The sequence below is a fragment of the Sesamum indicum genome, linkage group LG11, assembly GCF_026168435.1.
Source record: "Sesamum indicum cultivar Baizhima isolate 11 linkage group LG11, ASM2616843v1, whole genome shotgun sequence".
NCBI lineage: Eukaryota > Viridiplantae > Streptophyta > Magnoliopsida > Lamiales > Pedaliaceae > Sesamum > Sesamum indicum.
The window spans coordinates 12,100,276-12,126,066 of NC_142667.1; the positions used below are offsets into that span (position 1 = coordinate 12,100,276).

At 32.1% G+C, this 25,791-nt stretch overlaps 3 protein-coding genes and 1 pseudogene across 4 annotated transcripts; 1 reads left to right on the forward strand and 3 right to left on the reverse strand.

The window, feature by feature from the left end:
* Positions 1 to 11,378: 11,378 nt before the first annotated feature.
* Positions 11,379 to 15,822, reverse strand: LOC105173857 (methyl-CpG-binding domain-containing protein 2). The gene is made up of 6 exons (XM_011095756.3): positions 15,615 to 15,822; positions 14,090 to 14,272; positions 13,330 to 14,008; positions 13,040 to 13,093; positions 12,749 to 12,921; positions 11,379 to 11,890 (listed from the first exon to the last, which is right to left on the reverse strand). The coding sequence occupies exons 3-6, from the start codon at positions 14,001 to 14,003 to the stop codon at positions 11,682 to 11,684; spliced, it is 1,110 nt and encodes a 369-aa protein (XP_011094058.1). The 5' UTR covers positions 14,004 to 14,008; positions 14,090 to 14,272; positions 15,615 to 15,822; the 3' UTR covers positions 11,379 to 11,681.
* Positions 15,823 to 16,890: 1,068 nt separating this feature from the next.
* LOC148785100 (uncharacterized) lies at positions 16,891 to 17,677 on the reverse strand (annotated as a pseudogene). Its single transcript, XR_016062924.1, has 2 exons — positions 17,547 to 17,677; positions 16,891 to 17,303 (listed from the first exon to the last, which is right to left on the reverse strand). The product of XR_016062924.1 is annotated as an uncharacterized LOC148785100 (transcript).
* Positions 17,678 to 18,427: 750 nt separating this feature from the next.
* LOC105173858 (neuronal acetylcholine receptor subunit alpha-5) lies at positions 18,428 to 20,310 on the forward strand. Its single transcript, XM_011095757.3, has 2 exons — positions 18,428 to 18,678; positions 20,063 to 20,310. The coding sequence occupies exons 1-2, from the start codon at positions 18,511 to 18,513 to the stop codon at positions 20,114 to 20,116; spliced, it is 222 nt and encodes a 73-aa protein (XP_011094059.1). The 5' UTR covers positions 18,428 to 18,510; the 3' UTR covers positions 20,117 to 20,310.
* Positions 20,311 to 22,802: 2,492 nt separating this feature from the next.
* LOC105173925 (sodium transporter HKT1) lies at positions 22,803 to 25,506 on the reverse strand. The gene is made up of 3 exons (XM_011095844.3): positions 24,201 to 25,506; positions 23,227 to 23,451; positions 22,803 to 23,145 (listed from the first exon to the last, which is right to left on the reverse strand). The coding sequence occupies exons 1-3, from the start codon at positions 25,400 to 25,402 to the stop codon at positions 22,947 to 22,949; spliced, it is 1,626 nt and encodes a 541-aa protein (XP_011094146.1). The 5' UTR covers positions 25,403 to 25,506; the 3' UTR covers positions 22,803 to 22,946.
* Positions 25,507 to 25,791: the final 285 nt, after the last annotated feature.

Below are 25,791 nucleotides of genomic sequence, written 5' to 3' on the forward strand. Positions count from 1 at the left end.
CATACACATTGATAGGATTCGAATCCATGATCTCTTGATCATCGCCCTCAACTTCGTCAATTATGCTGCAACATCCGTAATTTTCAACTATATTCTCATTTTGAATGTACATGCTCAAATTTGGTACATGGCTAAGTATCCTTCACCATAATATTACGAGTTTGAATCTTAATAATAAAGCACGCTTCACTAATTTTCACTGTTGTAATTTTAATTTTTTAACTTAACATCCACGCTACATCAATTGTTAGTTAGATCACATGATCCCTACTTAGACACGTTATATTGGACTATCGTGTCGCTCTGTATGTTGATCAATTTTAAAGTAGTTAAGCTTGATAATAGTATATCTGTTATAAAAACCCCAATCATGATTCTTTTTCATATACTTACAGAGATTGAATGCGACGAGGATCAATATATATATATGTATATATATTATTTATATAGTATAATAATCTTGAAGATGCATAATTAATTTGTGGGCTGCCCCAAAAAATAAAAAAAAATAAAATAGATGGTGAATCTTATGCTAACTGAATTTAGCTGGCTGACAGAAATATAATCCATAAAAATCTAATTATTGCTGCAGCACCAACCCTCCTTTTCATGCAATTCCTCCACTTGCACAATTTCAACTCCAATATTAATTAAATACCAATTTTCGTGTCTGATACCTTATTTTCTTGTAATGTACATTTTTTGAGTTATTTATGATTTTTTCAATGTACGATATTCAGTTATTTATTAATATTCATTTCCATGTATTGCAGAATGATTGATGCTTTAATACTTCATACGCTTCCTTCGACTAAATCCTAATTTTTTTGGTACTTAAAATAAAATTATTTTATATATATAATATATCATTATCGCAAGAACTCCCATGTTTGAATCATACATAAATATCCTTTTATTCCTGATGGATTCAAAGCGCCTCTATAGAGATATATAAACTTTTTTGAGTTTCGATTAAAAAACATAATATCTCGTAGAAAAATATCCGATCAAGATACGTAGACTAATGCACGCTGAAGTCTACATGCGTGTGACAACGAGGGTATATGCCATTTCCAAGTTTCTTTGTATGATTGTGATAAGTATGTACTATCATCTCATATGAAACGAAGACGATAAGATTTAAGTAATATACAAATTTTAAAAGTTTTCTTTTTACAGTGAGACGTATTTTTGGACAAATCATTAAAGTAGAAATATAATTGATAATTACTTTTCAAATTTAATTTCGTTTTCCAAAGTATATATTATTTTAATTTGATGAGTATATGCAGAGGGCCCGGGACAATCAGACCTCCACTCCAACCCTCACATGCTAATGTAGAATTTCACAACCGTATAAACATTTTTTTATATCTGAAAATTCCTTGGAAAATGAAATGTTTATACCAAAATGGCATATCTTTTCATACCTTACAACAATAATATATATATATATATAATTAATTTATATGCAGTACTGATCTTAAATGTCAACATTATTCTAAATAAATAATTATTTTAATTTATATATTATTATTTGGAAGGTGGAGGGGAGAGAAAAGATTTCTCAATCAACGACAATGGTTGTTTATTTAGTCCACCATGTGCATCTGAATCCAAAATTATTTAAATATATGTACGTATTTTGTTTTTTCATCAATATTTATTATTAATATATATATAGTACATGACTTTATAATTTTTGAAATAATTAATATTTTTTCTTGTTTCTAACACGAAATCGACGATAGTGAATGTTTGTTGATTTTTCGAAATGAATTACTTTCATTGATTATGTGGTTGTTGACTTTGGTCGATCGACCGAATCAACTGTATTAGCTTATATTTGTGAAAAAAATTAAAAATATTAAAGTATGAGGAAGAATGGAATATTTTGTCGATCATAATTCGAGCAAGGTGCTTTTCATTGATTATGTGATAATTAAATTTAGAATAATTTTGAAATAAGTACTTAATTATGAAGTTTGGATTGCAATTTTATAATTGATTATACGCATAAAGATTGTAGTTAAATTTAATAATTGGCTTTATTTTTAAGGTTAATGAAATAATTAAGAAAATATTTAATGGATATAATGAATAATCAAATAAAAATTAATTAATTATAACTTTTTGCAAAATGTGATTTTGATGGAATTTAATGATACTGAAAAGGGGCCTAAACAATACAAAAAATTATTGTTTTTTCTAAAGTCATAATTACATAATTATGTTAAACATCTCCATAGACTAGCAACACATCAATTGATAAATCATATAACTAAAATTAATAAATAAATTAAATAATTCATATAAAGGTGAGATAAATATTGACATGTTTAGTGAAATTTGAACTTTTAATTTTAAATTTATTTATAAAATCTCAACTTTAATTGCTATGACAAGACATAACGTACCTCATCTAACTTTTTATACATAAAAATATGATGTAATAAGGCCACTTCATCACATGGCCACTTTCTCAATTTGAACAATTATGAATCCTTTTTCCCCCTCCCATGTGATTGCTTCATCAACATGTTATGTAATAAAACCAGATAAATAAATAAATAAAATCATATAAAACTAGTAAAAAAAATAGAATAATAAAAAAAATTGGCAGCCCTTGTTTAGAATTCTTCTTCTTTTTCTTTTTCTTTTTTTTTAAATAAAGTGATTGATTACACGATAATGTATATGCTCGTGCTCTTTAATTCTAACTAATTAATAGATAATATATTTTTTTTTGTAATTACATGTGCAAGGTACTTATTTCCTCACATGGTTTTAAGGACTTATTTGTTCTTTATCAACCCAATATATAGGGAGATCTTGCTTTTAAGAGAGTTTGATCTATATAAACACAAGGGAAATAAATTAGGTTTTGCAAGTAAAATTTAAAAAAGATAGTAAATTTTAATTTGGGAAAGGTTTCAAGATTATTTATATGTATCCAAACATTCAGATAAATCTAACATCGATCAATGACCGATTTAAAATTTTTATTAATTTGATCTCCATTCAGTGTTTTAATTATCATCTAATATTATCTTATTCTTCTAGGGATGTTATTTCAGTGGGATATTCTATAAATAATTTTTTCAAAGAGAAGTTTTGTGATTATTCAGTGCCCCTTTCGAACAAAATACTTTTACATTATTTAAAAAAAATATATCGCTCAGACATTGCTTTTCAAGAATAAGACGTCATACTTGTGCATTATTCTAAATTCTTCTCGAAGTATGAAGTTTATAACTTCCGCCCCACCACTAATCAATTATTAAGTTGATACGTAACAACGATACCCTCGACGCTCGACATCAAATAATGGCATAGACCAACAATGAATTTTGATGAGAAATAATGGTATGGCATGGTGACAAAATGATCAATATATTAGGGTTGTAGAGCAAAAGAAAAGATGGGGAGAGCACAAACACTCCCTTTAATACAATTTGTCATCTTGTTTGGGAGATTTCTTTCACTTAGGCCAACCATATGTATGCCTCAAGGGCCCTTCTCTTCTCTACCCACATTTATTGATATTAGTCTTCAAGATATATGTTGGTTTTGTGGTTACAATTATTACTTGCACTTTGGATATGTAATGACAATTGCATCCCTTCATGTTTAGGATAATTACATTTACATTTCTTGAATTATAATCTATTCACGAAAATTATCGATGTCTGAGGTATTTACAACATTTTCTACTTTTGTGATGGAAATTAAATTTTTGAGAAAATTATAAGTTAAGTAGTGATGAATATTTGAAAATAAGGTGAAAACTTTTATTTAAATCAACTTAATTTAACCAATTTAAAAGTAGTTCTTGCAAATAAAAAATATTCTTTTCAATTGATTTTTACAAATAAATAAATTATCATTTATTTAAGTATAAGTAAATGGAGCCCATGAATATATAAAAAACTTTAGGGATAATTACACTTCCATTCTATGAGGTTTTGTGTAATTACGTGTAAAATTTTTGTAGTTCAAAAAATTACATTTAATACTCATGAAGTTTGCTTCTGTCTAACAATTAAATTCCTTCATTAGTCAAAATTCACCTAATTTACTGATATTAATAAAAAAGTTGGATAGAAATTCATATTTACCATCGATTGACTTACTATTGATTTATTATAGGTAAATAGAACTTCTTATGATCAAATTACCTTTATACATTTTTATATGTTAAATGTATGTGAGGAGGTGTATTGTCACTATTATAAAGGTACGCAGTTTATTTAAAAAAAATATTTGACCTACAATAAATCAGTAATAAGACAATTAATGTTAACATCAATTTTTATTCACTTTTTTTTTGTAATAATATCAACAAATTTGATAAATTTTGATTAATAAAGGAACTTATTTTTTAAAAGGATACAAACATCAAGAGTATCAGATGTATGTTTTCAAATTACAAATAATCTATATGACATTACACCAAAGAGAGAAGAATGTAATTATCTAAAATTTTAGGGACCAAAGTTGAAATTATATTTTTTAAATGGGAATTTGGTTTATAAAGGTAGAGTGGGGGAGAATCCATGGACAGTGTGCTTGAATGTTTGGGGGATTGTGATATGTGTGTGGCCATCGCAATTGCCAAGTGAACCTCAGAGAACCAATAGGTCAAAATGAAAGACATCTTGGCGTATGCAGCTGATCACTAGGGTCAAAGTGTGTAGACAACTGACATGTCATCACCTCCGTGGTCCACCCTGTCTCCTCAGATGTGGACTAAAAGTGCATCTGTGCCTAAGCCTATAACAACCTGCCACGTGCAGTCGTCGTAGGGTTGGTGCACGTGCTCTGTCGTCTGTGATTGTGATAGAAGTGGGAGAAATTTGATTTTGACCATGATTCGACCTGGGATGGTTAATTGGGTAAAAACGATAATTCAATAATATGTAATATATTAAAGGTAAGTTCCAATCAGTTATTTTTTTTTAAAATTAATATAATTATAAATACCGACTAGCACTATATTAAAGAAGAACATATTTTTTGTATTTTTATTTTATTATATATTATATATTAAAGGAGAACATTTTTTTTTTGGTAATTGGTCTATATTTAATTTTCTTTGCACACGCTGACTTTCACATTTCTTGCACTATTAAAAACCATTTCTTTTTTAAATAGTTAGTTAATATTTTTTCTCTATCTTCCACTCCAAATATTTCTTTTCAAAATTATTTACTTTTATATTATCATTTTCCTACAACAAACAAATATAACAAATAATATTTAATTATTTGTCTTTTTAATTTTTTTGTGCACATAAATATGCTACATATAGTTAAATTTTCTGTAATTTGTGGAGAAGTTCGATAATATATATATATATATATATATTTTAATTTCTAATAGATTTTGAATGATAAAAATACAGGAAAGGACAAATTTGACCCTCAAGAACAAGCACAAATGGACAAGAATTTGCACATTTCTATACGCGATTGATCGACAACCCGCTTTTATTGTTTTTGATCCCGAACCATCTAAGGAATAGTATCGCGACACATGGATCTATATATTTTTTTGACATATTGATCTTAATTCTATAAATACATGCAGAAGTTTTTATGGTTTAATTTCATCTCATTTACTAAGCACTCGTTGACTTAACTATCGAATGTTTTTACCTGTGGGTAGCAAGGACCTCGTCTGTAGTTGAGGGTTCCACCACCAATAAAGGATACTATCATTCATCTACAATCTCGACCCGGATCAATTTTTTTCATTTGGGTTCAGATCCAACTTTAAAATTATAGTAGAAGAAACCATCCTAGAAAACCAACCTTCTTTAAACCTATATTGAATTCCACAACCAAAAAATAAAAATAAAGAATTATTCTCTAGATTATAACGATTATGATTTAAAAATCATGCTTAATCAATACTATCCACCATAATCTGACAAAATCGTAATAAAAAATTAAGTTTTGGCATCGAGTAATGAATATTTGTTATGGTTTTAGTTATAGTAAAAAAATTATTATGATTTTTAAATATTGCTAATATTTTGTTTTTATTTGCAGAAATAACGGTTAAGAGATATTGAATAGTATAATTACTTAATTTATTATTTTTTTATTTTAAATAATAAGAATTAACCACTACTGAAAGTAATATTCCCTCCGACCTTAGGAGCCTAAACCTAAGCACAAATCATGAGCTTTGCACTAACGTTTAATAATTCCATGATGAACGGCGTAATACTCCTAATCCATCCATAAAAATGTGACCAATGGTTGCTCGACATGTTTCACATCAAGTCGGCAATGAATTGTATAAAGAAGCTTTGTCATTAATCATTCATCAAAGAATAAAGTTACCACACTTAGGGTTTGTTTGGTTTGGTTCAAGTGAAAGAAAAATGAAAATGCGGGAGAATGGAATGAAAATAATAATAGTTTTTTTTAAAAATTATTTGGTATGATTGGAAGGAGAGTAAATATCAAATATTTTTCCTTGTTTGGTATGAGAAAAACATATTGAGAAAAAAGACTAATTTTTGTAATTTTACTAAATAATCATTATCTTCATTTTTTGTAATAGAAAATAAATAAATTAATATTATACTAATATAATTTTAGTGTATTAAAATTTTTAAAACCTTATTGATAAAAATATTTATCAAATTTAAGAATATTATTTATTAATAAAAGTATTAATCAAAATTAGTATTATCCATTTATTTTAAACTGTTTAGTTTAAATAAAATAAAAATTACCAATAATGTTCCAACTAACTAATTCGAGTTTAAATATCAACAGCTTTGTTGGTACCAAAAATAACTTTAGAGGAAAATTATATATATGATATATGTGGGTAATAGAGTAAATAAAAATAAAATTGTACTTTTTTTATCTTTTTTTGGCCGTGTACTTTCTTTTCCGCCCAATTTTGCATGAAAACAAAATTGGATTGAGAAAGAGTTTCATATATATGTACTTTTTTTTTTTTAAATGACGGGTGTTTTTGCTATTTTCTTTAAGACAAAGAGGTAAAATGCCTGTTTCATGTTTCACATGAGGATTTTTTGCATTTGACCCGATCAAATTATGTAAGTACTTATAACGCACGAGTTTGAAAATATCAATTTAATAAAGCACTATACGAATTAATTTGATTTTTTTTCCAACCCCCCATTCAAAATAAAAAACAAAAAAAAAAGTGGCCTGAACTATATTATAAATATTTTTATAAATCACTTAATTATTATTATTATTATTTATTAGTTAAAATTTAAAAAATATTTGGCCGACATCACAATCTTTGGATGGGCCATAGAGATTCCATCTTTTTTCTATCTTATTATAAAGTTAAAATGCCAAAAACCAAAGTTGAGTTACTTTCTAAAAAGTACATTCCTTTTGCTTTCCTTCTGATTTATCACTAAATGCGACTTCAACACATTAAATTATTTACACTTTAACAATTTTAACCCCCCCCCCCCCTCTTTAAATAATTAAAAAAAATCCGAGTTTCATGTTTCGAGCTATTTATTATTCATAAAAATAAATGGATTTATATCTATAAATAAAATTTGATGAAAGTTATTTGCTTCATTTAAATATATATATATATATTATATTTAGTAATTCCAATTTGATTCTTTATATTATTATATAAGATATATACAAATAAATTGATATTATCGCAGTCTAAGAATAGAACCAAAGCACAATATATATCTTCACGGTTAAATGCAATTTACTATCCTGTGATATGAAAAATGAGCAAAAAAATCCCTGTAAAAGAAACTTAGCAAACTACTCACCTGTATTTTTAAAAATGAAGCAAATTATTCCCTATCAATAATTTAGACAAACAATTTTTTACTTTACTTTTTAAAATACAGAGAATATTTTACTAATTTTTCTTTTTACATAGAATTTTTTACTCTTTTCTGATATGATGGGAGTAAATTGTTGATGAAGAGTATCAAATTGTTCCAATCCAAGGTGAAGTAGATGATGACTTGATAAGAATTAGTGCTAGTGCTTCTTGCTATATCAAGTATCAAACTTACTTTGAATTTAGAATATTACATTCATATTCCCCTCAAATTTCAATACATTTTTAGATTTTAAAAATATTATATTGCACTCAAGTTTCATATTATGGATTTTCTTCAAATATTGGAATTGGATGGATGGCTAGAGGACAATCTGTCATGTGACTGTATGGAATTTTATGATTTTTTTCAAAAATAATGTCTCTTTTTTTAAAAAAATAAAAATAATATGTCCAAATTTAATAAATTTTCGATTACCGGGAATTCTTCTGCATTTGAAAACTATATATTCTGCCAACAAAATCTTACTCAAGTGATAAGATTGATGACTCATAATAAAAAAATAGTCGTGGGCTATAACTCTATAAAAATATTTATCTTTTTCTTTTATAATAATTTCATGTATTTTTATTTTTTTTTGAGTGTAAATTATAATTACATTGAATCAATTTCAATGTATTAAATGAAGTAACGAATTATATTTAAAAAAAAAAGGAGAAAAACACAGATATGTTCTAAAATTGTTCCAAGGGCCAAGATATGGTGGGAATTTTAATTAGTGGGATTCCTATATGTGCCACACAAATTTCTACCTGACATGACTGACAGAAACAAAGCCACACAAACACATATACACACAAACATGTGTACATGTGTGTGTGTGTTTTTGGATTGGAGTTGCCAATTTGGTATTGGATGAGCCAAATTTCATTAAATGCAAATGAGCAGCCAACTCAATCAATTGTTCTCTTCCCTCATGGGATCCCACAATCCACCTCAATACATATATATGTCTCCACACAATAATTATTCTACATGGTTAAGGTTGAGATTTCATGAACAAGTTTAAGATTATGGGTTTTAATTTCATTAAATGTGAGTGTTTATATTTCTTTACGTGAGTTTTTATAATTTGTATTGATTGAATTGATATACTGCTCAAATTTATTAAAAATGATCGCCATTCCAAAGAAGCAGCCGGACAACCCCTTCTATGTAGGTAGGCTACCGTAGAATTTAAGGGTCTTGAGATGTTGCGTTCTTCCTTCATTTGATGAGTAGGATATAATCCTAATTAAGATGGATATCGAAAAGGACAAGTATGTGATTGTACTCACATCACAAATTTTCGTCTTCGATTATCGATAGCTGTCTCGATGTTTCTAAATATTCATCACTAAATACATATTATATAATTTAAAACGCGTGAATTTTACTAGTATGAACGTGAATATTGAATTATATATATATAGTTAGGCAATGATAGTGAGAGAGTGGAGGAATTTAATGGTTCTTGTGGAATATTGTGACAATTTAGTCAATCAATTCTTATTGGTTGTATATATGTGTTTGTTTATTGGGGATGATAACTATAGACAATGACCATTTTACGAATTTGAACAAAAAATTCCTCAAAAATTTGTTATATGTCATTGCATTGGGGTTTCTTGGAAATTAATGTTTATTTTAAATTCGAATTTTTGAGTTATTACAATCTGAATCTTGTTCGAATCAATGAACATGATCTCTTGAAATGCAAAGTTTGATCTGATCAACGTGTTATTTGGTTTCTTTGTCCTGAAGGGATAATATAAGTCTGAGTTCATGTTCATCTCAAAATTTAAATAAGTTGAAATAATTAAAAATATTCATCTTCATCCCCCAAAAAATAATAATAATTTGAAACAGACAAAAATATGAGATGATTGTTTTTGTGGTTTGGTGAACCAAATTGGGAGGTTGGAGTCATCAATTCACTCTTGATGCTGTCCATGGTTGTACGTGTGATGAATTTTCATGGTGTCTTAAAACTGTAAGAAATGTTATAACATATTAAAACTTGAAGCATACTCGAACGATGTATAAGTTTAATTTAAATAAAAGAAAATTAACAATAAATTAATTTTAAATATGTATGATTAAGGTATTATTACTGTAATTAATTAAGTAATTAAAATGTATAGTTATTAATGGGGGAAAAAATAAAATAAGGGTATCTTGAGGGAATTTATTATCTGCAAAGTAGTTATATTAAGGCCTTAACTGTGGAAATATAGAAAAAGCAAAATTACATATTTGGTTCTGTAATTTATTTTATTTACACATTCAGTCCCTTTTTTTTTTAAAGTATAAATTTTAGTTATGAACATCTTATATTTGTTTTTTTTTTGGTAATTTAGCCATGTGTATTTTTGTTGCTAAAGACCTATAGTTATAAGATCAGAAATGATATCTATTCTAATATGAAGAGAACTACAATTGTCAAGAAAAGATTAAATTAGCCAAAAAAATGACAATTTTTGAGAAGTTCAATATTAAATTCGTAAAAAATAAGAAGATTAAATCTATAAATAAAGCAAATTACAAGAAAAAAAAAATAGTGACTACTTATACTTATAAGACCAAAAAACATGGTAATTTTGCGTATAGAAATATAGGGAAAGAAATAAAAGCATGTGAAGGCATGTGGCCAAGATTTGTGTCCAACTTTTCCAAATGAAATCTGGAGTGGGATTTCTTCACCTTTTTCTGTTTGACCCTTTTCCCAATGCACCTCTAATTAGCCTAACTTTGAATTATTATTATTATTTTTTCATGATGATGACGGTATGAACACTGCCTTTCGTAACGTGTCGAAACATCCCACCCAAGAAACAAAAATGCTATTTTTATTTTAATTTAATCCGCAGATATTCTCATCCCATATTTAGGGACGACAAGATTACGAATCCTGTGTATTAACAAGAATTTACATTGAAAACCAACATACTGACCGCAAAAATGCGAATTCTTATATAATATATTTTGAAATCGGTGTTTGATGAAAGATTAAATTCAATGATTTTATGCAGCAAAAGCAAGAATTTGTGTGCGTTCTTTAGGCAACCAAATTATGGGAGTGATGATGGGGTCTTTGCTTCAGCGAGTCTACTTGAAATCATTGAATGTGGGGAAGCAACACTAAAGACCAAACGTATCAATTGAAGCTCCACTTTCATTTGGACATGAGTTATCCATTTCCCATCATCAATCTGAGTGCTACTTTTTCCAGAAATGAAACCTTTGATTGCATATATATCCTAATAGAAACTCAACTTTAATAAATCCATCAATTTGATGGTTCTGAATGACTGATACCATTCCTTAACTCTAAAGAACAGGTTATGCATTAACGATCGGATTTTTGATGTATCGTGCACAGAATATAGCGTCTATAAAACGTCAAGAAGCAAAAACGGTGATTTCTTGGTCACGACCACTACGGCTGACACAGCGTTTTCACGTGGTGAAACCACCTGGAAAATATGGGTGGATGGAGAGAGAGAGAGAGGGAAAACAAATGTAGAAACACGAAACCTAGGGGAATTTCACTCACTCTTCATTTGTACATACAACTAAAACTTTAAGCAACATGGACAAAGGATACGTAATTTTCTTACACCAAGTGTATATATTACCATAACAACTTCACAAGACTTGCATAAAACTACACGGTGAAAAATGTAGGAGCTCCAAATAGTTTCCTGAAAACCACATGTATTTCGTTGCAGCGATTGTACTTGCACTAGCTTCAGTTGCAAATAAGTAAGCAGAAGGTAATCTTGCAAATCGGGATAATGGGTCTTCGGACATTACAAATACCAGATCAAAGCAGGTGAGGCTCTTCTATTTTGACGTCGTTGTGGTTATAAACTAAATCACCATTGGACTTACGCTTAGACGGTATCTTTTTCTTCTTTGCTGATTGAATTTCAAGATTTGGACAAGGGCCCTCAGAGTAGTCGGTGGAAAGCCCAGGGCCACTGAGCTGCAACTCCGTGTCCACCTCGGGACCTACCCATGCTATGGGATCAACTGCAGCATTAGAAATATTGCATTATTAACTACAGGATTCTGACACACAAGAACCACTGGTGCATAACGATAATCAAGAAATCAAGCAAGAATCGGAACAATTATTCTAAAGAGCATATAAATAGGAATTTAGTTTTGAGTATGACAAGTAGAAGGATAAAGGGAGCATTGGTCAGCAGAATGCATTACGGATGACATACATTATAGTAAGTGTGGTCAAATTTCCTGAACTACTCGAAGAACATAAAGGGATTTCATTGAATTTTATCAGAAATGTGTGGATGTTGGGTGAGGGTTTTTGGCACCCAACTGCTAGTTTCACGAGTGCATATAAGTTCACCAGCTTTGCAAACTTCTGGTGAACAGCAATTTAGTCAGTTGTGAAATGCTTAAGGCTTTTCTTTGGTTCTCTTTTCCACAGAGACAGTATGTCTCATTCCTTTGGAGAGAAACCAAATATTTTCCTACTTCTCTTCTCTTCCGAAAATATGATAAGAAACCCTGATCGAAGATGATGTAATGTCACGCCGCTACAAGACCAGAAGAAAATGTCTCCTCCAGAAATATAACCAGGCAGAATTCACATTCCCCAAAAGCATTTCCACGAGATATTTCCGGAAACTCCCAAAAAGAGAACCAAGCAAACCCAAAATCACTACTAAATCCATTTCCAACACCACATCCCAAAATTGCATGCCCTTTAAGCACAAAACAGACATGTCCAAACAAATAAGACTTAGACTTTACACATCCGACAAAGTCATCTCAGACAAACTAAATGACACTTTGTCGGGTTATGTTCAAATTCATAAGTTTTGAAATACGAGGCACATCAATGATGAGTGTAATATGAGTCACCTTCTGAGGGTGGAAGATATCTATGCATCCCAAGATCGTCGGCATCATTTGGAGGTGTAGCACGAGCAGGACGCTTTCTCACGTAGTTTTCTTGCAATGGTCTAGGTATTTGAAAGGAAAACTGTGACAAGCTAACCCCTTGTTCTATGTACTCTGGGTGTTCGTTAATGTACCTTGAAAGAGCATCACAAAACCCCAAAATGACTTGAGGAAATATGATATGAAAATTTAATATTTAAAGTCATCAAGTTTTTATGTAGTCATTTTGTAGCAGTGATGATGAGTTTATACCTTTGAATTTCCACCATGGAACGAAGTCTCTTGCCTGAAGGTGCAACATAATACCTGTGGAGACGCAAAACGAGGAAATAAATTAGAGGTGCAACCTTACCATGATAATTAGCATTTAGAATTATTGTTTAAATAAATATACAAGGGATATTGTGAGGCAACAGAAGGATCTGAAAAAAATCAAGCTCTCAATCAATAAAGTCTGCTATTCACCTGTTTGCATGGCTCAAAGCCCTAAAAGCTACTTTAGACAGAAACAAACAAAGAAACAGAAGGAATAGGATACATACACATCTGCAAACTTGGTGCTTCCTTCACCTCTGATTCTCAGAAGCCGTTGCCACCCAGGAGGTGGTTGAGCAATGCTGGGTTTGTCAATTGCCCAAAGCCTACTGCCATCTTGTGTTATATCAGGAGGATCGTCACATGATACATCAGGGCGCCATTCACGAGCTGTTTCACACAAGAAGGGCTGTTCCATAATATGTTCTCTTATTTCCTCGTACTTTTCCTTGGTTGGAATGAGCCTCCATTTGAAACAGTTAGCACATTGAACAGTGAAGGCCCCTATTGATGGCAAAACTCTTGGGGTCTGGTTCGAGAATGGATGTGGTCTTTGGAAAGGAGGACGCTGATAATCAATAGGATCCGGTTCATTTTCAGTAATGCCAGCGTCATTGACAGAAGGATCATAAAGCACCAACTGATATTTAGAATTCTCAGAAGATGGATTTCTTTCATCCTCTGTGCTATGATTTTCCACCCCTTCTGCAGAACTACAATCAACATGATCCCGAGGAGAGGATGTGAGGCTACCTGGGAGATTTGAACTATTTGAAGCATTGGGTTCTCCTTCCACATTATTCAAGTGACCAGCAGTAGTTGAAGAATTGATGATATTTTTATCCCCCTTCAACTTGATGGTAAGTTTTAATGACCGTGGTTGTGTCGCTGTTTCCATCATATAAGCTTCTCAAATTACCAGCAAACAGTTAGCCACTCACCTTGGGAATAAGATTCAAGAACTAGCAAAACTCTTGATGAGCTAACCTACTAAGAAGTCATAGGCATATGGAACCTTGAATATAGAGAACCTCCAAAACTGTCAACACAGGAAGGAACAGTTTGGCAATTTCCTTGTCATGATATTTTTGAACTCCAAGGACGAATGTGCATTTTTAAAAAATAAATAGACGTACACATCTCCCTCTCAAGGCAATTGAAGTCCAGAAACTGCACAAACCAATTTAAAGGGCATTATAAATTCTGCTATATGAAGATAAAAAATGCATGAACCAATTAAGGGAATCCAAGCATAAACCATGCAAGATCAACCAAAGATACATTTTCTCTATAATCCGACCAAAATGTCATGTTACAAGAAAGATAGGGAAATCTCTTAGAAAATCTTAACATAAGGAAGCTGGAGGGGCCAAAGAGCTGAAAAACATGACATAGTTAAGAAGTAAAAAATAATTAAAATCATTCAGGTGATATTTGTTTTTAAATCAAAGATAGTTCCAAGTATGCTACAACATTCTCATATATAAAGGAAGAGTATTGCCTGTTAAGACTTCATATTTCAAGGATCTTGACAATGGCTTCAGGCTTCAACTTTGTTGGTTCCAAAGTCTAGTAACGCATTTTATTAATAAGGCAATACTGGAAGTAAAAGAGACAGCCAAGCGTTTTCTCACAAAAAGAGAGATCAAGCCTTTTTTACAACTGGAGGATCAAACTGAACCTGCATACTTTGCTCCATCTAATGCTTAAATTAGACTACACCAGTATATGCAAAAAAAGATCAACATTACAACAATACCATCACACAACAATGGGAAGAATAATGTGTGTGTTAATCTCAAAGCCAAACAATACATATCCATTGATACTTTTCTGTCGTCTGCCTCATTAATCCAAAAGGTAAAAGTCAATTTTAAATCCCAAACACATGGATCACGGATGCCATCCCATTTTTATTTAGACTGGCAAATCTAGAATAACAGACAAGCAATCTCCGATAAGATATGTCAATCCGCAAATGAGAAAAATGCAGTCAAGGCACAAGAAACAGAAGTATATCACAGCAAACAAAATAGAACAACACAAGTAAAATTTCATCTTCCAACTACAAGATAAGAAGTTGACACCCAAAAATCAATCTTTTTCCAAGAAAAAGAAAAAGATAAGTGGAAAACAGGTTCCAAACTTCCGAAATCTGCAAAACAATAAAAGTACAAATTTATCAACCAACCCCCACCCCCCCAACACACACACACAACGGCCAAAGGAAATGAAAACTTAAAAATAAAAAATAGAAAAAGATACTAAATACAAAACAAAACCCGTGTACAAAATAACAGGTGGAAAGGAATAAAAAGAACAGTCACGAACACAGAGAAGAAAAGCGAACAGCTATGTTGATCAAAAGGCTTCAGCATAAACACCAGAGATCCGCTTGGAAGCAGCACAGAAAACACCGAGAAATCTAATAAGAAAACTTAATCCATCCAAGAACATAGATAAACTATACAGGCAAACATAAATGGGAAGTGACAGAGGAGGAGAAAATTACAGAGATTACGATCAGAGAGATCTGAGCTGATAATCGAGGACAGACCCACGAATCACTCGACGATTCTGAAGCAATTGCTTTTGTAAAAATCAAAGGTTTGAATATGAGCTCAATGCGTTGCAGAGGTTCTCTTCTCCTCGAGAAGTGAGACAGATAGCAGAGAGTTGAAGAAGAGAGAGAAACAGCTGACGGTATTCTCATGGACTTCACGAATTGGAGAACTAGCTTCTACTGCTGTAAGATGGCAATTTTGCCCCTTTGTCTTACACCTTTTAATTGTAAATAGTAAAATGGGATTGAGGTCAAAATTGGAAAAAAAAATTGGATGAAAAATACTTGTTAATTAGATTACACTCAACACTCAGTAGTTTCACCTGAAATTGTAGAATATTTTGTATAAGCACAAAAGGGTTCTTTGCTTTGGGAGAAATTCTTGAAATGGAACTTGTACCTAATTCTTTTCTGGGTTTTTTTTTTTTAATTAAGAAGTTGATTCGACTTAATACTCAATTGGCGCCTCCTCGAGTGAGGTATCATCTATTTTTCGACTTCGTAAAAACTTCACAATTCAGAGGCCTCACTAGGAAGATGAGGTTTTAGAAGTTCTAAACTACTCAAACTTCTCGTTTGCAATCAATGTGGGATGTTTGACTACATCAAAAAAGTTAAAATATAATTAAAATATTCCATTTAATTATAAAATACTAAGAAAGACTTTACAAGCTCAAAAAATTAGAATGGGAAGAATACTGATTTCTGATACAAATAGAAACAAATGATTTTTTTACAAATTGTAACCCTTTAATGCCTTGAGCTTTAAGATGCATCAACACTCGGGGAAAACACTCATATTTCACCACGCATCTGTCAAATACAACGCACCTTAATATCGTATCCAAAAGTACCAAAACGTTATGTGATGCGGCCGTAATTATCGAATTTCGACAAAACTGATGGCATGTTTGACATATTTCAATAACATGTAAGCAGGCTATTTTGATAATTGTCGCTCGTATTTTCACAATGGAAATGGCATAAGGCATTTGGCTTCAAGGAAGCAAATTGAAGCCACATTCTTGGTGGTGGGAGATGCAGCTTAGGTGTTGTCACATTCATGCTAAGAACTAAATCCTTTTAACAAGTAATAATAGAAAGGTGGAGTACCACTGCACCAAGCAGGGAATGCCCAAGAGTAACTATATGACCCACAAAACAGAGTTGAAGTCCGAAAAACATTGATCAAGATTTCCCCAAGTACATACTTATGCTAAAAATATGATATGAAATTCGTTATATGGATCAAAGACAACAAGACGCCCACACAGCTTACACTCTATGCTCAAATCTTAATAGCAAGACTGTGAACAATCATCTTTGTTTACAAGAACAAGAGTAGGTATATATGGACTTATTTATTGGATATGTTTGGGGATTTCACCTTTCTTTACAAGGGAGAGAGTGTAATCAGCAGTGTTGTGAAGGGATCGCTCCTCAGAACCCACCAAGAAAATCGCTCGAGCCTCGGCCTCACTTTGCCAACCTCGCTGCTAAATTGAGTGGCAACCTTAATATCTGGCGGTACAGTGATAGCATCCAGCCTCTGTTCCTAGCCATGTCCTCCGCAGTCGCCCATATCAAGCCTTTTGCCATGCTCAATTGGAAAAAAAAATGGCAGATCGCACGCACAATCTATGGAGAATGTAAAAAAGGCATCGTCATTCAGGCATTTCACCGAACACTTTGAATGTTCCAATAATCAATAGCATCAATTGCCATCAAATGCAGAGAAATTCACCATAAAACACTAATGCAAGCAGATCACATTAAAAGGGGACGTAAACGAAACGTTGAAGAAATCTCTGCAAGAAATTAAGGCATTTGAGTGAATATGTTATAATCAACAGTTGCAAGTGAAAAAGGGAAATCAATCACCTGAGAAATGCGGCTTTGATCCTTCTCGCGCTAGTGCTGGAGATGAGGAACGGGAAACAAGAATATGAATTGAAATATTTGTGGGTGTTTGGCTGCTTATATTTTAAACATTTCTTAATTTTATAAAAAATATTTAATATTATAAATTTTTAGTAATAATTGCACAGCTTCCCTTGAGCTTTACAGTAATTACATGTGGATTCTTTGTGTTTGAAAAATTATATCTGATACTTTTAGTGTTTGTTTTCGAATAACAAATATATTTTTTATTTGCAAAACAAAAAATATCGAATTTATGGATATTAAAAAAATAAATAAAAATTCATATTTATTCTCAAATGACTTATTACTGATTTATTACAATTCAAATAGATAATTCCTCATCAAATTGACATTATAAGAGTGAAAATTGTACCCTCTCACATACACTTGCGTGTAAAAATGTATAAGAATAATTTGGTGAAAAAAATTATTTGATATACAGTAAATCAGTATAAGTCAGTTAGACAAAAATTATAAATTTTTATTCAATTTTTTTATTAATATCAATATATTTAGTGAATTTTAACTAATGAAATAATGCTATTTATTAGACGGAACAAAAGTCAGATGTATTAGAGCACAGAGAATTACATATAATTACATCAAATTTTCTATTATTTAATATCTTATAATTTTTTAAATATTTTATAAGTATAATTTTAAAAGTTATAATTTTGTATAATATTCTTATAATTATTTATGTGAAATTAATTAATTAAGTTCTGTAAAGATGATATTTGAGAAAGGGTTTTGAAGTGGAGGGGCAGTCTTGTCATTCCAGTTGCGGCACAGCGAAATTACCAAGAGCTCCTCATTTCGTCTATAGCTACGCACATCCGGAGCACTCCTGTGAACTCAGAACTGGTAGCAGTCTTACCTGAAGAAGCTAGAGAGAGAAAGTCGTCAGTAGAAAGAGAGAAAGATGGGTGGAGGAATGGAGGCACACAAAAACCGTTGGATCGAGGACTGGTCATCAGCTAGGGAAAATCTGGAGTTGAATTTCCGATGGACACGCCGCAACCTTGCCCTCGTTGGAATCTTCGGCGTCGCCGTCCCCATCCTCGTCTACAAAGGCATCGTCAAAGAATTCGTAAGTTTTTTCTTCCCCATTTCTTATATGATGATATACCTTGGTTTAGTTTTTATTTCATTTATCTGTTTCGAAGTGGATCAAGTTGTGCCCTAATTGAATAGTTCATTTCCAATGGCTTCGTGCATTTATCGTGATTTGGGTTTTTTGTTCACACAGAATGTGTTAGGGATATTGGGTTCTGTTGGGCCCTTCAATGAATTTTGATCTTAATTTGTAATGGGTATTGGGGAAGAAGGTGAAAGATTTAATTTTGAGCGAAATTATTATTCAGAATGAAAGGGAAACTTGTTTATATTTCAATTTTTTTTGTTTCCGTTGTTTCTCGCAATAAGAGACCTGTACTCATTACTCTTAAAATGGTAATAAGAAATTGAAGGTATATCTTCAATGGGACATCATTGATATAAACATAACCCCAGTCACTCTTTAATGATCAGGACACAGAACAGCCAAACAAATTAATATCTGAACGGTACTAAGGCAGGAAAGATTGAACAGGAGGAATTAGAAAACAAATATCCCTCCTGCATCATAAAAAATAAAGTGCCTCCTTTCACTCGTAAACTAGCAAGCTAAAACTAAAGCTCCTACTGAGAAAGAAGTCAACAATCTTACATCAGTTGTTCGATGTTTGGACATTTTCACCACTATTACCTACCCAATCACTCTTGCAAACATCTTTACATTTAGCATCCCAAGTTGAATGTGCCCATCGAAACATTTAAAGCATTTACCGGTCTCCTTATTGAGAGAAACAAAACGGAAACAAAAAAAGTTGGAATCACTATCTGTTCGTGTATTTGGTTTTTTATTTTGGCTTGCTTGGCTTGGTAGATATGCTAGTTTACAAAATGATGTTTGTCTTACTGTCAGTTCATTTCAAGTATTTAGCACCTTTGTACGTCGATCATTTTGGACTATGTAGATGAGTTATGTTAACTTCTCTTGAATGTGCTACTTTGGTGCTTTCCCGTCGAAGTTGATCACCTACCACATCAAAAGAAAAAGGATTACAGTACTGCATAACTTGATTGCTAAATTTTCTTGTATGTAGTAAAAATGTTCTAATATGAGTTATATGATCTGATTATGTTCCCTTCTTTTTTTATGTATTTATTGTTTGCTGGATATGTGTTCCATCTTTAGTATGACTATGTGTCATTACGTAATATTTTCTTCGATACCGTAGAACACTTTGATCTATTAGAAGCTTTAGGCCTCGAGGAAGTCATAGGGCAGTGCATTGACTTTTATCATGTAGATGAGGAAGTATGTGAGTTTAGTGTGTTTCTATGTTGCTGTTTTTTCTTGGTTCAGATGTTTTCTGTGTGTTAGTTATAACTTCATTCTGGTATTCACCTCATGGTGATCTGTATTGCAGCACATGCAAGATGAGGATGCAGGAAGGCCATATCGGAAATTCTGGATGGCATAATTCTGTTCTCTCGAAATAATAAATGTGGCTGAACTAGAAGACATGTATTCTTCTGGACCATTTAGTGTCACAATCCGAGTTTGTCTATCCTTTTTATGTTACTTTATCTTCTTGTTAAACCTCATTCGGTTTTTATGGCCTCCAAAGTTGAACCATTATATAGTGCAATCTGCTTGATCAAATTTTGGTTTCAATTTGTCTTGATAAAATGTCTAGTTCTACGAACAATGAAAGGTCATGAGTGATTGACATGTTGGTATTGCAGTATCACATGAATGAGTGATTGACATGTTGGTATTGCGGTATCACATGAATGAGTGATTCACAAGTATTCTCTTTTTTTAATTATATTGGTGTGCGACACAAATGTGAGATAAAAGAACTTTAATGGGTATATATAGAGTCAAGTAAGGGTTTGTTTGGTTGGTATAAGAAAGCCAATGTATGAAAAAAAAGCTTGGTATTTGGCTAGGGAGAATAGTTGGATGGAAGTAAAATTAGATTTATATGAAACTCCTTCAAAGTTCTTTTTCTTTTCTAATAGAAAGTCGTTGGTGTTGGGGGGCCCTACCCATTTATTATTGAAACCCATCCATGTTCATAAAAAATAATTTAAATCTAAAGCTAATAGAATTGAAATATTTAATTTTAAAATTATTAAAACAAATCTAAAAATTTATTATTAGAAATTTGAAATTCTTAATTTCAAATTTATCAATTCAAGTGTAGCGCTATATAATTGACTTTGAGTATGATTGACCTACACCACCAATTTTTCTATAAATTTTTTTATTATTATTATTATTATTATTTTAACTCAAACTAGTGTACAAAACAGAGTCCTTTTCACCAAGGTATGAAAAATTTTATCTCATAAGCTGGTTTTATAATTTTACATCAATAAGCTAACTAGGAAAAATAAAATTTGTGTCTCTTTTTTTTTTTCAAAATTATGTATGATATCAAAATATTTACTATTATTTCACATTTAATAAAAATGAGAGATCCCAATCGGATTATATACCCCCACACACACTTACACACTCTCATAAGACATCTTTTTAGATCAGAATTGTGATCCGATCAGAATGTGCACATAATACTTGGAGAAGTGAGCATCCAATAAATTCTAATATTCTTTTTCTGTATCAAAGTGTATTTTTAAAATTTGGTGAATTTTTGACTAACGAATGACTTATTTATTAAGCGAGCAAACTTCAAAAGTGTTAGATATAATTTCTCATACTACAAGAAATGTATGTGTAATTACATCAAATTTCAAGAGAGAGAAGTATAATTATCTCTAAAAATATTGTTCGAATAGTTAAGATTGTTCGAATTAAAATCTTCTAAGACTTATAAATTGAGTTTCAACAGTGTTTTTAGAGTCTGTAAAAATATTAAAACCATTCATTATAAATCATCATAAAAAATAAATAAATATATATACACACACAAAAATATGATAAGACATAAAAAAAAAAAAAAGAGGAATCTTATTAGGACAATTACATAATCCGGGCACACGTAGTTTCCAACCATCTTGAGTCGTAGTTGATTGTCGACAGACATCATGAATTTTGGGTCGTGTCAAGATCAAGTTGGGTAAAGAATCTTATAGCTTTGCCTTCTTTCATCATTATTTTTTGAACAATAATGGTTAATATATTAATAAGCAAAATTGCAAAATTGATCGTGTATATATAGGGGTGACAGAATTAGTCCTGTAAATATTGAACTGGTAATTTTATCCTATAAATTTTAATTTAGTAGTAACTTTGATTGGGGCTAAAATTACCAAAAAATTAGCTAGACAAATTGGGGCTTAGGGAGTTTCGACTGCCAACTGGTCTCAACTTAAATTTGTGGTGCCTTACATGGTTGCTGATGTGACGTGGATGTGGTGGGGAGCTGAGTCCATGGCGGAAGTTGGTGACAAGAAGGAGTTCGAGGGGAGGAGTTGACGACAAACAAAGGATGCCAAAATATTGAAATTAATTGGTGGGAAATGATTGTCAGATGATGGGTTTTTCAAATCGGGGCAGTTTGGAGGTGAGAGGACGTCGTACGACGGAGAGATGACGATTGAAAGTGTGGAAAATCGCAACGGTGAGCGAAAATGGCATTGGTTAGATGTGGCCGAAGAGTTGATAAAAAAGATGGAAGATGGTGCGTTAGGATCATTGGAGGATGGCGAAACTTTTGGTGGAGGTCCGATGTTGTGGGTTGAACAGTGGCCAATGAATCAACAGAGCAGACATTTAATGCAGAAAATTGTTAAACACCCAAATTTTCCTAACTTGATTTACTCATTTTTGTCCCTCCCCCTCTACATCAGCATCCACATAGGATGCTGATTGTGTTAGTGAATTTCAGTGGCAGTTAGAACCCTAAGCCCCAATTTGTTCAACTAAAATCTAGTAGTTTTTGGTCCAAATGACTAAAATTGTTACTAAATTAAAACTCATGGGACTAAAATTGCGCAGTCCAATACTTACAGGACTAATTTTGTCTCCTCCCTATACATACATGATCAATTTTGTAAGTTTGCCTATATTGATATATATATATATACACACATCTCGTATCCTTTCATTGATGCCTAACACAATTTACTTGTGGGCATATATAATTTTGTCAATCATTATGATTTATGTCAAAATCGAACATTGTCACACTCATAATATGATTTAAAATTACTATAAAGATTTTTAATAAAACTAAAAATATACATCTTAATGTAATCGACTTAAGCTATAAATATCTTATAGTATATATAGAGGTACGCAATAGGTTGTACATGAAAATTGTAATGAAGAATGAAGCAAATTTAGAGATGAGTCCAAGCTCTACCACCTCTCATGCTGAATTTCTTCAATCTCCCAAACAACATCACAAGGATGAGCACCAATTTCCCCTGGTTGCTCCATCTTCCTGCCAATCCGTACCATGCATCCTTACAACCACCATCAGGGTTTATTTGTCGTTCGCAACTGTACCCAACTGAGAATCCCACGTTCCCGTATGCACTGCCCATCAAAATATTAAGTTAGGACAAACTCCCATAATTTAAGCTCAACGATTTTCTTGTTATAATTAAGGCATAATACCTGACGACTTCAACGACAATGCTGAGAACGTTGAAATTGAGGGGGTCTGTTTTCATCTTTCTTCTTTCCGTGATGCAGATGAGAATGACAAAAATGAGCAGATAAGTGAGTTGTGAGAACATTATGTGCTCCCCCAATCCTTTCTTCTTTCGCCATTTTTCTCCTTCGCCTTTCATCTCTTCAGCTTCGTCTATTGGTAGAAACGAAGTGTATGGTGGGAGGTACCTGCGCCAAATTAAAAGGAAAAATTACAATTTTACCCACCCTCAAATTTTTTAAAATATTTCTTTTTATTTTTTTAAAGAATTCAGTAAGGATCAAATAGTAATGTCTACTCCACACCATCTAGGGACTACATAATTATTTTTTATTTGAGGGGAGTATTTGTAATTTATAAAATAACGAAAAAATATTTATAATTATGTAAAAATTCAGAGGAAGTAGTTATAATTCATCCTAATTTTATATAAAGAAAGATTTTGTATATAATTCCCATAAAAAGGCCTCCCCTTGCCATTTTATTCTTATTGGAAAAGACATGCACACGAGCAACTATATACGTGATTGTTAGCCAGAAAAGGAAAAATGAATATTCATATATGATAGGTTGGTTATATCATGAGCGGATTGCTTTTGTAATTATAGATTGTTAGTATTTTTAATTTTAAAATTTCTTTTATTTTACATATTAGTTTTTCTTTTAACGTGTGAATAATTTTGTTTCTTTTTACATTAGAGTAAATTTCATTTTTTTTGTCATATAAATAGAGATAGATAAAATCAAAATTGTCAATATAAAACTTAATTTACCAAAAATGATCGTACATGTGGGATGTTCAGAATTGTATTTGTCGAAAAATGACTAATTAATTTATAAATGGAATAACCTATAATTACGAAACAAAAAAATATGAATTTACCCAAATAAAATTATAAGATTTATTATTGTAACAAATAAACATGGGAGAACTCACATCATGGCGACGAACAACACCAAGATGGCTGGAGAAATTGCTGATAGATCAAAAACAGATTCCCCAGTGTGCCTGGAATTCACCACCTGGAAAAGAGACCCCACCAGCTTCTGATAAGCACTCAAACCACCAGTTGCTTCAGACTTCCACTCCAGCAGACAGAAAGCCACCAACTGCACAATCACGAACCCCACACCTGTAATTCCCAGGTAAACACAATGCCGTCCAGAAATCAGGTGCCCGTATCCCAGTTCCCTGGAATTCTTCAGCATGTACCTGAATTCTGCTCTTCTACTCATTTTCTCGGCGGCCCAGATCGCTGAACGCAGGCAAACAGGGTATAGCGTGTTCCCCATCAGAATCTGGGGGATTAGAATGAGGAGAAGGCCTGAATTCTTCTTGAAAGCCATCATGTTTTCGTTGGTCGGCACGAAACCGCAGTTTGCGAACGTGGAAACTGTGGTGAATATGGAGAACGTTTGCATGTTGAGGCCTTTGATTTTGAGCACTTTTCTTGCGCTTGGAATGAGGCTGAAATAGATGGAAATCAGCGTGGAGCCTGCTACATGGACGACGAGAAGATAACATGCGACGAAATAGGCCAAGATTTTGATGGATTTATGGTTTAAATTCCCACCTGTTTCTCCAGGTTTGGTGTCTGATTTCTTGTCCCGGAAACGAGTAGCCATTTGGAGCTCAATATGGTCAGTGGGAGAATCAGGAATCGGGTCTGAAGAGATTGAAGAATCAGATACTGTTCTGTGAGTTATTAACCCGTTTTTCTGCAGGTAAATCTTTGCCCTGATCAAGTGGAGTCCAAGCATGGAGGTGAAGACCTCTCCACCAACAAGCATCAAAATGGTCAATAAAACGAGTTGGGTGTTGGAGAAGACCTCCATTTCGACGGTGGACATGCTGGAAACAGTCGAGGCCGACACGGAAGTGAAGAAAAGATCGATGTATTTAGGCTTGAACGTCGTCGTCGTTCTAGGATTTGAAGCGTTCAGAGCCAAGAAACCAAGTGAGGAGAGTGTGAGGAAATAGCCAAGTTCAATCCAGAATGAATTCACCTGAAAGAAGAGGATTTGAAGGAGGGTTCGGAGTGAGCCATGAATGGCTTGGTGTAGTTTACCTAGTCCTGCCTGTAAACAGCAGGAGATGTGCTTCAGTTTCTCACTGCAATGATCAGCAAAGTTGTTCATTTTTTCAGGACTACTTACTTGAGCAAATCTTGAAAAAGGGTTGGGAATTATATATGCAACATGAAAGTAGTGGGATTCCCTGTGCACTCATTTATAATATGAATAATAAATAGGGCAAATTATAACTGAATCTTCTCATATTTATCGTAATTATAAATATTTTATTGATGTTTAAAAAATTACAAATACCCTCTACAATGGCCTGTCATGATGGTGTACTGTTAGCCGATCATTAATATTAGGAGTGACTTTTAAATTTTTAAATAATGAAGGGATATTTGTAACTACGACAAATTTCAGAGAGTTCATTGGAATTTACCCCAATAAAACTATAAATACCAATAGCGCAATGGCCTAATGATTGAGGTTTCTAATACTTTATGTGAATA